At 38.1% G+C, this 14,527-nt stretch overlaps 1 protein-coding gene across 1 annotated transcript in view; it reads left to right on the top strand.

The window, feature by feature from the left end:
* The window catches only part of CFAP54 (cilia and flagella associated protein 54), a 294,732-nt gene that overhangs the window by 23,256 nt on the left and 256,949 nt on the right, over positions 1-14,527 (top strand). Inside the window, 5 exon segments of the mRNA XM_044914733.1 lie at positions 3,185-3,328; positions 5,219-5,332; positions 5,448-5,549; positions 10,502-10,700; positions 14,338-14,519. Of these exon segments, the coding sequence (XP_044770668.1) occupies positions 3,185-3,328; positions 5,219-5,332; positions 5,448-5,549; positions 10,502-10,700; positions 14,338-14,519 (741 nt within the window).

Genomic DNA, 14,527 nt, shown 5'->3' with positions numbered 1-14,527 from the left:
CGGGACTCGATCCCGGGACTCCAGGATCATGACCTGAGCCGAAGGCAGTGGCTTAACCAACTGAGCCACCCAGGCTCCCCTACTACCTTCATCTTAAAGATGAGGAGGCTGAGGCTCAATGTCTCAAAGAGAGGTGTAGCAGAGGCCAATGCTATACTGTAACTGTACTGTTTCTCAACAACGTGAGAGTAATGCATGCCTGTTGACTAAATTCAGTCTTGTCATGACCCATCCTATCTTGGCCCACCTATTCGAATGGAGGAGCCGTGTAGGAGGGTTAATAGTTTTCGACATGACTCTGTATTCCTGAAGATGTCCTGAAGACCAGGACCGACCAGGGACTTTTCCCTAGATGCGAAACATTTAGACCTTCGTGCTCAGACAGGTCACCCGCCTAACCTTAGGGAGTGGAGGGAAGCCAGATTTCTGAAGCCTCGTTTCCTAAAGACATATGACAACTTCCCTTTCACGTATGGTTTAATCTGTAATTTCTTCTGAGGCATTTACAACTGTAGTAGGGTACTCAGCAAACATTAGAGAAATACGGTAGAATCTATTCATTAAAAAAAAAATTGACTTCTGTTTCATTTTACTATAGAACTGAAATAGTTTAGTAAAATTTTGTGGTTTGAACAATTACTGTCAAATTATTCCACGTACCTTTACGTAAACTTCAAATCCAAACTTTGAAATGCCTCTCAGTGTTGTTTTCAGCCAAGGGTACAAGAGGACATAAATGGTGCTGCAGCGCCATCCTGTGGCTGAGATGATGAATCGCGTGTGTTTTTTCCTGCTCAACACCGGAGCCATGCTCTTGCTGGGCTCTTATAACTGGGTTTTTCAAAAATTTTTTTCCCTTATAAAGAGAACAGTTCAGTGAAATCCCATCAACTTTTTTTTTATTAATATAAATTCTTTTTCTGAGCTTTTAGGGGCAAGAAAAAAAGGCTACAAATTAAGATTTTTTTTTTTTTTTTTAGAAATGGCTTTTTCATCTTTAAACCTGACAGTTTTTCAGAACCCTAAGTGGAATGATGGGTTTTCAGAACTCTCCCTTTGTCAGGGCTGCCCCATATTGTGGAAGGAACGCTGCTGTACTTGGGAGTCCAAAGACCTGAATTCCAACCCCAGCTCTGTTGCTTACAAGCAGTTTAGCCTCTTGGAGTTAGATTGGGTTACTTTTAAGGTCCCTCTGGCACTAAAATATGTGATCGGGGTCTTTTATTCTAAGTCTGAATATGAACCCAAATGTAATATGAGCAATTGGTGACTAAAGCTATTTTTATTTTGAAATATGAAATTTTTAATATCAGGGATCCCAAGGGGTTTTGAAAAGATTGTGAATTTAAAGGGGGAAAATTTATACATGGTTTGATCCCATACCCCCATAAACCACAGTACATATGCAAAAATCCACGATAGGATTTTTGTGCGACAAATGTGAGAAAACTCATTTGGATGACTGTTAATTCTACCTCAGTTCACAGCGTGGCAAGTTTAGCAAACAACAACAACACAACCACAACAGCAATAAAACAACCCTGGGCCCACTTAGAGACGTAGTGTCCAGAACCAGGGACTGAAAGTTTCATTTTACTGTGGAGAAGGACTTTGGCAGCCTGGAGCAAAACCACGGGAGACTAACCATGATGGAGAAGGGAAGTGCAGTCCTAGGAGATCTAAAAAGTGCCCAGGGATGTTTATCCTGGAGAGAGAGAGATGGGGGAGATGCATAGGTATTTCCCGATTCTTGGAAGGCTGTAAGTTGCAAGTGGGCTTGGGATGGTTTTGTGTTATTCCAGAAGGCATAACTGGGACCAGTGCACTGGAGGTATATCCAGGCGGATTTCATTTCAGATTAAGGAAGCACTTTTCATGTTTTAGAATTGTCTTCTGGTGGCATGTTCCTTGTTACTAGAGGTGAGAACTCTTGGACAGGGGAAGGTATAGGACATCTGGTGGTGGTGCCAGTGATATTGGTGGGGATGAAATTAGATTGACTTTCAGCCCTTTGAGTCTATGATTACTTGACATAGTTCCACATTTAGCACCATTAACTGGAGCTTTTTGATGAAGGTCAGTCAGTCAACACATATTTATGTAATATTTACCATTACATGCCAGATAGTTTTAGGAGACGGGGATATGGTGGTGAGCAAGACAGACAAGGTCCCTTTCCTGAGTGACTTTACATTCTGGTGGGATGAGCTTAGTGGATAGCAAAGAATATTATAGTTCTGTGTCAAACTCTGCTCTACTTCCAGCACTCTCTTTCCCTCCGGAATCAAAACTGACTAGACAGTGGAGAATTCTGGCCTTTCAGGTTTCTTTCTCTTAGATGAGAAAGCTGAGATGCTTGCACATGTGTTGTATGTACTGTCTTTGAAGGCTCCAGAGATGGTAATAGGGTTTGAATGTTATCGGTGTTTTATCTATTTTTACTATTAAATACTATGTCAGTCTGCTGGGTTTGCTTTATGCATATGAAGCTCCTGGATCATTTTGATGATTTGCCTTTTCAAGAGTTGACTATTACATATTTTTCCTTAATTACTTCCTCAATTATTGAGGGCCGAATTTGTTATTGGGAGAAGGACTTTATTCTGTTGTCCAAATTTATTATCATTATTTTCTTGAGAGACTCAAAGACTTGTTAGCTCTCCTGTGTTGATTCTGCTGACTTTAAGTTTGTCCACTGAATTCATTTAATAGCACTTGGGGTTATCTACTGTGTGCCTGGTACTCTTTCAGGTGCTGATGATGTAATAACAAAGTGCCATTCTTGTTTTCAAAGAGATTACAGTCTAGCTTTGGAATCACACCCATGTGAGCATATTAATGGCATTGGATGTAACGGAGATATGTAGGTATAGAAACATAATGTAAATTACCTCCTACACTGCTGTGGACACTTGACAGGTATTAATAAAAACCAGCTGAGTTCAGAGCACGTTAGGAGCTAAGAAGGAAGACATTCTAAAATCACTAACTTGAGATTTCGAGTTCTTGAAATTATTCCTTTACTTTTTAAATGCTTGTGTTCTCTTGACTTACTATCTATGGTATTTTTGGTTTAAGCAGTCAGCAACTTGTGCTCACGACTTATAATTTGGTTATATTAGATAGAAATCGTCACTGATAGCTTAAAATGGAAATACATTCGAGTGTGCTCTTTCTCCCTCAGGCCTTGGAGTACCTCCTGTGGGCCAGCATGTGTATGGAGTTCTCGGTCCCCCTCCTGTCGGTCCGGTACTTGACGTGGAGAGCTACCCTTTACACTGCTGTATGCCAGGGCTACTATGACTGCCAGGCTGGCATTCACGGAGAGGTGGGCCGCCTTCCATCCTCAGGATTCCAGTATTTAAAAATACAAGTTATGGGGCGCCTGGGTGGCTCAGATGGTTAAGCGTCTGCCTTCGGCTCAGGTCATGATCCCAGGGTCCTGGGATCGAGTCCCGCATCGGGCTCCCTGCTAGGCGGGGAGCCTTCTTCTCTCCCTCTGCCTCTGCCTCTCTCTCTCTCTCTGACTTTCATGAATAAATAAATAAAAAAATAATAATAAAAAAATTAAAAATACAAGTTCTTCAGCATTTTCTTCTTCAGATGCCCAGCAACACAAACACAAACAGACAAACAAAACCTAAAGAATCGCACTGGGACAACACACAAGTCCCAGGGTTTATTTGCAGAAATGTGCTTGGCTTCTCCATTCTGTTGATCTCTTGTTCTACATTCTGCTCTCTCCTTTCTTCTCCGTTCACTTCTGCCTCCTCTGCCCCTTTTCTGAACAAGATTTCGGATATCTTACCTTCCTCATTGGATGCTTGTATGCGAGTCACTTTCCTTCCAGTCTCCCTACAGTCCATTTGTCTTGCTTTTCTCTGCTTCCAGCTGCCATTTGTTTAATACGCCCGATTTCTTGTTTTTCTTCTTTTCCTGTGTGTCTCTTAGACCGAATACTTGAAATGTAACTTAGCCACTAGGCGCTTCTGTTAGCCTTTATGGTACCTCTGTGTCCATGAACAAAGGTGCCGTCTCTACAGTACGTGGTAGCTGGCTTGTCAGTGGGTGAGGGCTTGGTGAGAATCAGAAGCAGGCACCCCTTCCTTCAGGCCTGCACAGAGTGCATGGTCTGCTGAGTGCAGGGGGGGCTGGATTGCAGCCCTCACTCAGCCTCTTGGCTGGAAGTCCTGTGCAGGACAGAGCCATCACAGCTGTACAAATCTTCTTTTCACAACCATCAGGCCAGTTAGCGGCTTCTTTACATTTAATGTTTCCTGCCCAAACTAATTCTGAAGGGTTGGGTGGTAGTGGCTCATCCTGAATAGCCTATTGCAGCCCTTGAGGGGTACATTTTCTAGCCTGGGGTACATTCTAGAAACTATTCACCATGCATGTACAGTTAGAGTGTACTAGTGGTGATATGTTTCTGTAGCTATTAAAATTGTCAGGGAAGGGAACATATACACAGTTTGGACTATTTGATTCCTATTGGAATTCTTCCTTATTGGAAAATTTAACCCTTCATGTGTGTTATTATGTCTAGAAGCATCTTCATGAAAAATTATAAATTATAGATGAAATATTTCAAAGAAATGGTAAAATAAATGACATAAATTGAACTGTAGAGAATCATAATAATGGTGATCTGATTAAATAAGTGGGTCTCCTTCCTTCCTTTCCTTCCTTCCATCCTTCCTGCCTGCCTTCCTTCCTTCCTTCTTTTTTGTCCACATAGTAGTAAATACTTCCTATATGCTGGGTACTAGAGATACAAAAATAAATAAGACCCTATGAGGAGGACCTCACAATTTAGTGGACAAAGTGAACAGTTGACTAGATAGTACAGGATGCTTTAGTAAGAAAGTCAGTATTTTGAGGAGGAGTGTGTGTGCTGTGTATGTGTGTGTATGTGATACCAGAGAAGTGATCATCTATATGAAGCTACAGAATTTGGCTTTTCTTACTTTTTTGATTTTCTTGATTCATAAAGTTAGCATATCTGACAGCTTATTAACTTTAGACCTGCAGAATTTTGGGATGCTTGTAGGAAATGATCGATGGGATAGTTATAGTGTTATAAGGAGTTAGCATCAACCTAGAGTTTAATTCACCAATTAAATCAAGTATCTGGAAGAATAAAACATGCTGTCTTGATACATTTTTAATCACTATACTCTCACTTATTATGAATTAAATTTATTTTAATCGCATACAGGCATTTGCTCGGCGTGCTTTAGCTAAAATTGATGAGTTAAGGCAACTGGAGTTAATGAGTTCCTCACAATCACAGGAAGAATCTAGAAGACATTATAGAGAGGCCACAATAAAGGTATAAAAGTTTCATGAAATAAAATAAATTTACTGCACTATATAGTTGATTAAGTACTTAATATTAGCGGTTGAGAAGTGCATTCCATTGTTACCTCATTCTTTTTCTGAGACAGATGGCAGTGATGATCTTCAAAAGAGGAGTATTTGAATCTAGAAGAAAAAACAAAAGTTTCTTTAGACCAAAGATAAGAGTTAACCTGAGGGAAGCTCAAACTGTAAGTCTAAGAATGTCTTCTCTTGTTCAGATTCTTTCTGCAGTGTATTTGTGTTATATCTCCCCCATCTTTGAAGCCTGGTCACTCAGTATTAAATCCTGCCCCCTGTTCTCAGCACCAGTGGCAAATAGAGGAATGCCTTCCCACTTTGGACACAGCCTCACTCCATCCCTTTCTTAAAGTTTTGTACCTTCCCACAATCCCAGTTTTGTAACCTTAAAGGGCAAGATGAAGAAGAAGAGCCTGAGAAAGGTTCAAAGGTGGACTTGGAGTGGTGCCACGGAGGCCTGTGTCTTTGACTGCTTGGCGTTAGCTTAGTGGGCTTTGAGGTTGGAGAGAAGGTAGAGGCACCTTCTCTCCGCAGCTTCAGACTTCACCCTTGGGAGTGTTCAGGAACTAGGCTACACTGAGGCAAAACAACCTCCATATCTCAGTGGCTTAAAACAACCTTTATTTCCCACTGACATGATGGCTACGACAGTTCACAGGGGTCTCTGCTAAGGCTCAGGGTGAGGAGAAGCCCTCATTTTGAAGGTTGCTGGTTGTTCTGCCGTGGGGCATTGGAGAAAGCCCTGGAGGATTGCGCGCAGGCAATAATGCCCAGCACGGGAGGGAGCGCAGTCTCTTCTCACAGGTCAAGACTCGTCGCACGGCTGTCCTGGCGACAGGCGTGTTTGGCCATCAGCACCAAGGGCTGTCGGGGAAGACTAGGACAGAGTTACGCCTTCTGGGGTCCTCTGCCCCCTCCGCCCTGCCCTGTCCTCCCGCTGTCTTGCCCTTGCCTTTCTGAATCTCAGTATCCCTGAAGGCCCAGTTCTGTTTTTGTTTTGAAGCTTTCCCTGACTATCCTAGATGGCTGTAAAGTTTTCTGTGAACTTCTTGGTAGGGACCAAAAATGAAAGTGAAGGGGAAGATGAGCGGTTTTGGACAGGAGAGTAACAGAATTTCAGAACCTGGAGGAAATTTAAGAAATCGTCTGGTCCAGTCCTGTCCTATTACATGTGGGAACATAAAGCCCAGAGTATTTAAATTATGGCCTCAAAGGTCACAAAGGCAGCCGCAGGACTCTGGTCCAGTGCTTTCTCATTACTCCGATAACTGCTGCTCTCTTCATGCATTTCTTCTTATAACATTTCAGAGAAGTTAATTTTCTTTTCTCTAAAATAAATCATAATATCTAAATACAAAAATTATGTGGGCATGGTAGCTTTTTATTGCTTCTTAGTTTGACTATGGTATGTTGGCTGCTGAGCCCAGAGGTACATTTCATACATCCTTTTAAAATCATATCCCTTACTGACGAGTGGTGGATAATCAGTGGGGGTGGTGACTTGCCCAATCATAGGTAATTCCTTGGATGAGCTGTGGAACTGCCTGCATCTGGTATTGTTTTTTTTTTTTTTTTTTTTTATTTGACAGAGAGACACAGCAAGAGAGGGAACACAACAGGGGGAGCGGGAGAGGGAGAAGCAGGCCCCCCGCTGAGCAGGGAGCCCTATGTGGGGCTCGATCCCAGGACCCTGGGATCGTGACCTGAGCCGAAGGCAGACACTTAATGACTGAGCCGCCCAGGCACCCCCGCATCTGGTATTGTTGAGTAGTAACGCTCTATAGCATTTGTAAGAGAGCATGGGGTAGGTTGTTTTTTTTTTCTGGCTAGCAATTTTTTTTTCTCTGAGCAAACCAAATTTAAGTATCCAAAGCTGCAAGACTGTCATTAATTAGCATATTATAATGCTTTATAATCATCCTTCAATAAAAATTAAATATATTTCCAAAGAGAAGCGTTTCAAATTCCAGATAACATTACATTAAAAACACATCTATTTCTGGTTTCCTTTAAGATAATTATCTTATGGAAAAGTCTGGTGGTATATCTTTTTAGAAAAAAGTTATAATTGTTTAGTTAGTAGTTTCTATAGGGAATAGTCAACATACCCTTTTTATAAAGTCATAGTATATTACCTTGACATACTTTGCAGAATGTTCTGCTTTATATGTATGAAATAATTTTATTATGTGTCTGCAAAAGAAAATAATTTCAATATGCGTTAAATCTATTTTATAAAACATTTCTGAATTTGTAAGTCCATTGTGAACTCACAGTTAATCATTTTGACTTTCAAAAGATTCCTTTAAAGGACTACTAAGCCGTACTCCTAATGACTGACTGTTTAGTGATTCATTCAATAAATATTTTTAAAGTACCTGCTATATGAACAAGATAGATAGGAGTTACATTCTAGTGGAGAAATTACATAATAAATAAGTATAGTAATTATAGTTTGTGATGAGTATTAAGAAGGAAATAATGGTAGAGATTAAATGAATTACACGTAAAGCCCTTAGAATGTTTCTGGCATGCAGTAGGTCCTCAGGAATATTAGCTATTACTATTATTTATTTTTATTCATTCATTTAACAGAATGTATCAAATGCCTGCTGTGGTTACAAGTATGGTGGAATATAGAAAAGCAAAGTCACAGTTCTGTCTTTTTGAATGGCCTTGGAATAATGAGCAGGATTTGAGTGGATAGGGAGGAGAGGATAAAACATTCTAAGTACAGGACAAGAGCACAATCATAGCTTGGAAGCAGGAGCAAACAAAGTGAGAAATTAAGCTTGACTGGGCTAGGTATATTATGTTGGAGATTAACATAATACATCTCATGGAGTAGATGTCATAGATACCATAGTATTTAGAAGTCGAACAGACTATCTGGATCATGTCATTTAGCTTCTCATCCAACCTCATGTTTTTAAAGATGGTCCAACATACTCTATGCAGTATTTGTACTGTAACTTGTCAAATATTTTTATTACTATTTAAAATTTTAGTTGTTTCCAGTTCTTTGTTATTCTAAATATTGAAGTAATCAACAGCTTCCATGTGCTATTTTTTTAATTTCCTGTGGACAAAATTCAAGGTGTGGGATTTGAATCAAAGGATACAAGCACTTTTATTTCACCTGATATATATTCCCAAATTGATTTCTGAAACAGCTATGCAAGGTACAGCCTGCAGGTACCAATTTCACTACTAGTTGTTATCATTTTGCTATTATTTTTTAAAAAAGATTTTTATTTATTTATTTATTTGAGAGAGAAAGAGAGAGAGAGAGCGCGCACACGGTGGGAGGGGCAGGAGAGAGGGAGAGAGAGAATCTAGGGCAGACTCTGCGCTGAGCACAGAGCCCGACTCGGGGCTCGATCCCACGACCCCGAGATCATGAGCTCAGCCTAAATCAAGAGTCAGATGCTTAACTGACTGAGCCACCCAGGCATCCCTCTTTATTTTTTTTAATAATTCAGTTTTTTTAACATGGCTTGTCATTTTAACTATTTCTTTGATCCAACTTTCCCTTATATTTGTTTTTACTCTTTTTATTTCCTTCTGTGGATTTTATCTTCCACAGTTTTTGACCATTTATCTACTAGAGATTTTAATTTTTAAAATATACTTAAATGAACTCGTTTTTGTAGACATTAATAATTTGCTTGTCATGCTTGGCAACCCATTGTTTTTTTATTGCCTTAAATCTTTTTTATAGACCTTTTAAATATTTATATTTTAAAATGTTTTACTTGGTATTCATCTACAGCTGATAAATATTCTGTTTTACTTTTTGCTAGTTTTTCTATGGTATTTCTAAAAACAATTTAACTATAATCTTTGGTTTTTATAATTTCATTTTGAATACTTCTGATTATTAGAAAGTTTATTATGCTTTTAAGTATAATTTTTTAAAAGCTCTGTTTTAACCTACAGTAAAAATCTTAGAAGAAACCTTTACCTCTGTTTGTAAAAGGCTAGGGCATGAAGTTCAAGTTTATTGAGGTTTTTAACCTCTCAGTTAACCTATGGATTGAAAAGTCATAGAAGCTAATGAGTAGAGAAGTTGATGTTTGAGGAGAAATAGTCCAAAGCAGTTTTCACCCTGTTTATGTTTTTCTGTCTTTCTGACTTTGCCCCAAGAAGAGGAGAGAAGCAGGGGAATCATGGGGAAAATGATGGGTATCTTCTAACTGGACATGGATTCTAGAAAAGCTGACCAGAGCTACTTCTCTTACTTACTGGTAATCTAAACAGAGAACAGATCAGTTGTCAGAAGAATAGTGTAGAGGCAAGTCATAGGCAGGAGGGGAAATCATTCCGGGATGATACAAAGCAGAGTGGCTGGGAATTCATATAGGGCTCTAACAGTCATTAGCATATTACTATACAGCTAGTCAGTTCTTCTTTCGTTAACTACCACAAGACCAGCTATTTATACTGTGAAATATTGTTTCAAATTTGGGTTTAAGGACCTTCTGCATTAGAATTTCCTGTGGTGCTTATGAAAAGTGCCCCATCTAGACCCACTGAATCTCAAGATTTGGTCTGTGAATCTAAAAAGCACTCCTGAGGGGCGCCTGGGTGGCTCAGATGGTTAAGAGTCTGCCTTTGGCTCAGGTCATGATCCCGGGGTCCTGGGATTGAGTCCTGCATCGGGCTCCGTGCTCCTTGGGGAGCCTGCTTCTCCCTCTGCCTCTCTCTCATGAATAAATAAATAAAATCTTAAAAAAAAAAAAAAAAAGCCCTCCTGAGAGACTCCTAGGCAATCAAAGTTTGAGTATCAGTTCCTGAAGGCTGTAATTAAGGTAACACAAAGCATATGGAGATTGATGTTGCCCTAATAAAAACACGGTAATAAACAGCCTTTTAATGCTGCCTCGGAAACACGAACGTAAAGAAATAGCAGTCTTCAATGTAATGGTGTCATGACATAAACTTTAATGGAGTCTGGAGAAACACCTCAAAAATGAACACCGTAAAAGTAACCATCTCATTGATAGGCCAGCCACTCTCTTAGCATTAATGAAGCATGCCTTACTTCTCTTTGCTTATAATATTAAACATTGTAGAACTTTAAAGAAGTGGACTGTGGTTTTTGTTTTTGTTTTTATTCCAGTTGCCATGGCCACGTACTGTCACAGAGCGGCTGTTGGATGAGATGTTTGACAGCACCGCATCCCGGTTTCTGGCTGTCTTAGAAGCTCTTTCTGATTCAAATAGGCGCACACTACAAACTGGACCCATTGTTACAGATGAAGTAGAAGTTCGTGATGTTGTCTCAGAACTGTTTATGGCAGGAAAAGAACTTTTAATAAGTAAATAATTTGTTAAAATAATATATTATGGTAGAACATGAAAAACAAAAATTTTAGTATCGTATTCCACATATAAGAAACTGATACCCAATTTTTTTTATCTTAAATTCAGCAATCTTGTTAAACTCAGCTGATAATTTAAATAATTTATGAGATTTTCTTTTGGATTTGCTTAGGTATATTATCATCTTAACCTGTGAATAATGACTATTGTATTTCTTTCTTTCCAATTCTTAATCTTTTAATTTCCTTTCTTGCATTTCTTGGCTTATTGCACTGGATAGGATCTCTAATAAAACATGAAATGGAAGTGGTGATAGCAGATATCCTTGTCTCATTTATGATCTCACATGGAAAGCTTTTGACATTTTACCATTAATTTTGATGTTTGCTGAAGGATTTTTTTAGATACCTTTTTTGCATATTAAGGAAGTTTCTTTTATTCTTGGTTTGCTGAGTTTCGTTTGTTTGTTTTTAATTCTGAATAGTTGTTGAATTTCATCAAAAGCCTTTTCTGGATTTATTGAGTTGATTGAATGGATTTCTAGTTTATTTCTATTAATGTGGTAAATTACATTGATTGCTTATCTAATTTTTAACCACCCTATATTTTTGGAATAAGTCTAATGTGGAGGTGAGGATTATCCTTTTGATATATTATTTGATTTTGTTTGCTAATGTTTATTATATTGCTTCTCTGTTCATGAGACATTTTCCTTTCTTGTAATGTCCTTTTTAGGTTTTGCTTTCAAGGTCATATTGACCTCATATAAAGAGTTGAGAAGTGCACTCTCTTTCTCTCTTATCTGAAAGATTTTGTGTCAGATTGATGTTATTTCTTCCTACATGTTCGATTGAATTTACTGGTGAAGGCATTTGGACCTGGAATTTTCTTTGTGGAAAGGTTTTTAACTATGGATTAAAAATTTCTCGTAGATATAAAATGATTTAGGCTTTCTTTTCATTAAAAAGATCTATCAGTTTGGTAAATAGGACTTGAAAAAATTTGATTTTTTTGATCCAATATTTTCAAATTTTTATAAAATTGTTTATAATATCTCATTATGATCTTCTTAATCTTCTTTATAAGATCTGTAGGTGTCTGGGCTCCTCTTTTTCATACCTAGTAGTGGTCACCTTGCCTTTTTCTCTCATTTCATTAGTTTCCTCAGGAGTCTACCAATTTCATTAGTCTTTTTCCATGAGCAATATTTGTGTTTATCCTCTCTATTGTATATTTGTTTTCCATATTATTAGTTTCTGTTCTTTATTATTTCTCTTATTCTACTCTCTTGGATTTACTTTGCTGATTTTTAAAAATTTATTGACTTGGAAGCTTAGATCATTGATGTTTTAGGATTTATCCTTATTTAACATATGCATATTAAGGCATTTGTCTCTAAATGCAACTGTAGCTATGTACCTGAAGTTTTGATTTATCATACCTTCATTATCATTTAGTTAAGAATATTTTCAAATGCCCACTGTGCTTTTTTTTTTTTTTGGATACCGTGTCATGAGTCAAAAAGCATGGAGATATGCTAATTGTTTTTTTGTATTGATCTCTAGCTTACTTATATTGTGGCCAGAAAGCATATTCTATTTGATATTCTTTGAAGTTGTTGAAATTGTTGAGGTGTGGTTTATGGCCTAACTTGTCAATTTTGGTAAATAGTCTGTATATACTTGAAAAGACTATATGTTCTTTCATTGTTGGGTACATTGCTTTATATATATGTTGATTAGGTGAAGTTTGTAAATCATGTAGTTAAGTCTTCTCTATTCCTACTGATGTTTTTGGCCTGCTTGTTTTGTAAATTGCTGAAAGAGAACATTATCTGCTATGCATTTCTTTTGGTGTGGAATTGATACAGCATAGGGTATGTGTGTGTTTTGCTGTAGTGGATACTGGTTTCCAAAATGGTTTATTTATTTATTTATTTTTGTTACCGATTATACCACCAGCAGCATTTTATGAGAGTTCTAATTGCTCCAAATTTGGACCCTTAGATTTATTTGTCTTTTTCATTTGTCCATTCTGGTATGAATTCAGCAAATTCAGTAGTATTATGGATTTAATGTGCATTTCTCTGATGACTAATGAAGTTGGGCACTTTTTCATATATTTCTTCACCATTTGGATATCCTATTTTGCAAAGTGCCTGTTCAGATTTGTTGGAGGAGGTCATCAAGAGGATATGACTACCAGTTAATTCTTGAGCTGGACCCAGGCATTTGGAGGCTCCTTATAGTCCCCATCTCCCACCCCACCCTGTCCTTGGTGTGTATGTCCTACCTGCTATTCTTGTACTAGCAGTGGTTTCAAGGATGTAGCCTTGTGAGGCTAAGGTGTTGTTGAGACCAGGTGGATGGTATACGTGACTGAACCCAGTTAAATCTTCTGGGGAAACTATATAGACAAGCCTTATATGTAAGTTCCTTTGCTTTATTAAAATGACCACCTACCAATCTGGAGTGGTCTGCCTCTTCTTTAGTCTCTCCTTGCCCTCCGTGGAAGGGGGCCAGTTTGTGAACCATCTTTTGCCCATTTTTCTATTGGGCTATTTGCTTTTTTCTTATTGGTTTGTCAGAATTCTTTATAGATTCTGGATATGAGTTCTTTGTTGAATATATATATTGCAAATATCTTTTCCCACTTGGTGGCTTGCCTTTTCATTCTCAATTATAGCTGTTAAGGAACAGGAATTCTTAACTTTAATGTAGTCCAGTCTATCAGTATAGCCTTTATAGTTAACCATTTTTGTGTCATGTTTAAGAATTCTCTGTACTGTAATGTCATAAAGATATATTCCAATGTTTTCTTTTAGAAGCTTTATTATTTTACCTCTCACATTAGGTCTCAATTTTGTTTTTGTTGGTATGAGGTAGAGATCAAGATTTATTTATTTCCCTATAGCATCTAGTTGACACAACACCATTTATTGAAGAGACCTTCCTTTCCCCATTGACTATAGTATCCTTTTGCCATAAACGAGGTGACTATACATGTGTTTTTTTACTCTACGGAGAATGTCATGGACAACTTCCTTTTTGTTCAATCCAAGGGTCCCTTCTCAGTGCTTTTCTTCCTTTACACTCTAGTATTTGTTACTGTTGAATACTCCTTTCTAAACACTCTTCTTTGCAGCCTTTTCTCCCTCTACCCTTCTCTTACGTGTTGGGGTTCCTAATTCTCCTGTCCTAGGCAGCTGTACATTGCCCATGGCTGCTTCTGTTGTTTACTATGGATATATAATGGTGACTCTAAAGCTGTATCCCTATTATAGACCTGTTTCCTGAGCTTTCAGTTTGTAATATCTAGCTACCTATTTGACTAGTTAACTCTTGCTAATTCTCTGTGTTTAGGATTCTATGTTCCTTCCTCTGGCTGGACGTCCTTGACCATTCTCTTACCTCAAACCCATGTTCGATGCCCTTCTCATTTGTCCCCACAGCACCCTGTATTTTCCTGCTAAGATTTCTTGTTTCCCCGTTAGAGTATAAGCTCTGTGAAGGCAGGGATTGTATTTGCTTCTTTTCCATTGTTTCTCTTGTGCCTAGCAGTATCTGGTAGTTAATATTTAGTAAATATTTCTTTGCATGAATGACATTCAAACCTCTCTTTTTCCTTTTCTAGTGTCAAGTACTGGTGCAGATGGAATGCTTGATTTTCCACAAACATCTCTTTTGCAACTTACTGTAAAAGGAAAAAATGTTATTTCTATAGATGCTGCTGTGAAATTTGTAAAGTTAGCTTTTACTTATGAGGAATGGAGTTTATTTGAATCTTTAGCTGGGCAGCTTATTGATTTTCTCCAGGTAAGATA

Source organism: Neomonachus schauinslandi, chromosome 5 (genome assembly GCF_002201575.2).
Source record: "Neomonachus schauinslandi chromosome 5, ASM220157v2, whole genome shotgun sequence".
Taxonomy (NCBI): Eukaryota; Metazoa; Chordata; class Mammalia; order Carnivora; family Phocidae; genus Neomonachus; species Neomonachus schauinslandi.
The sequence above is the reverse complement of the archived record's forward strand: the minus strand, read 5'-3'. Positions and strand labels throughout refer to the sequence as shown.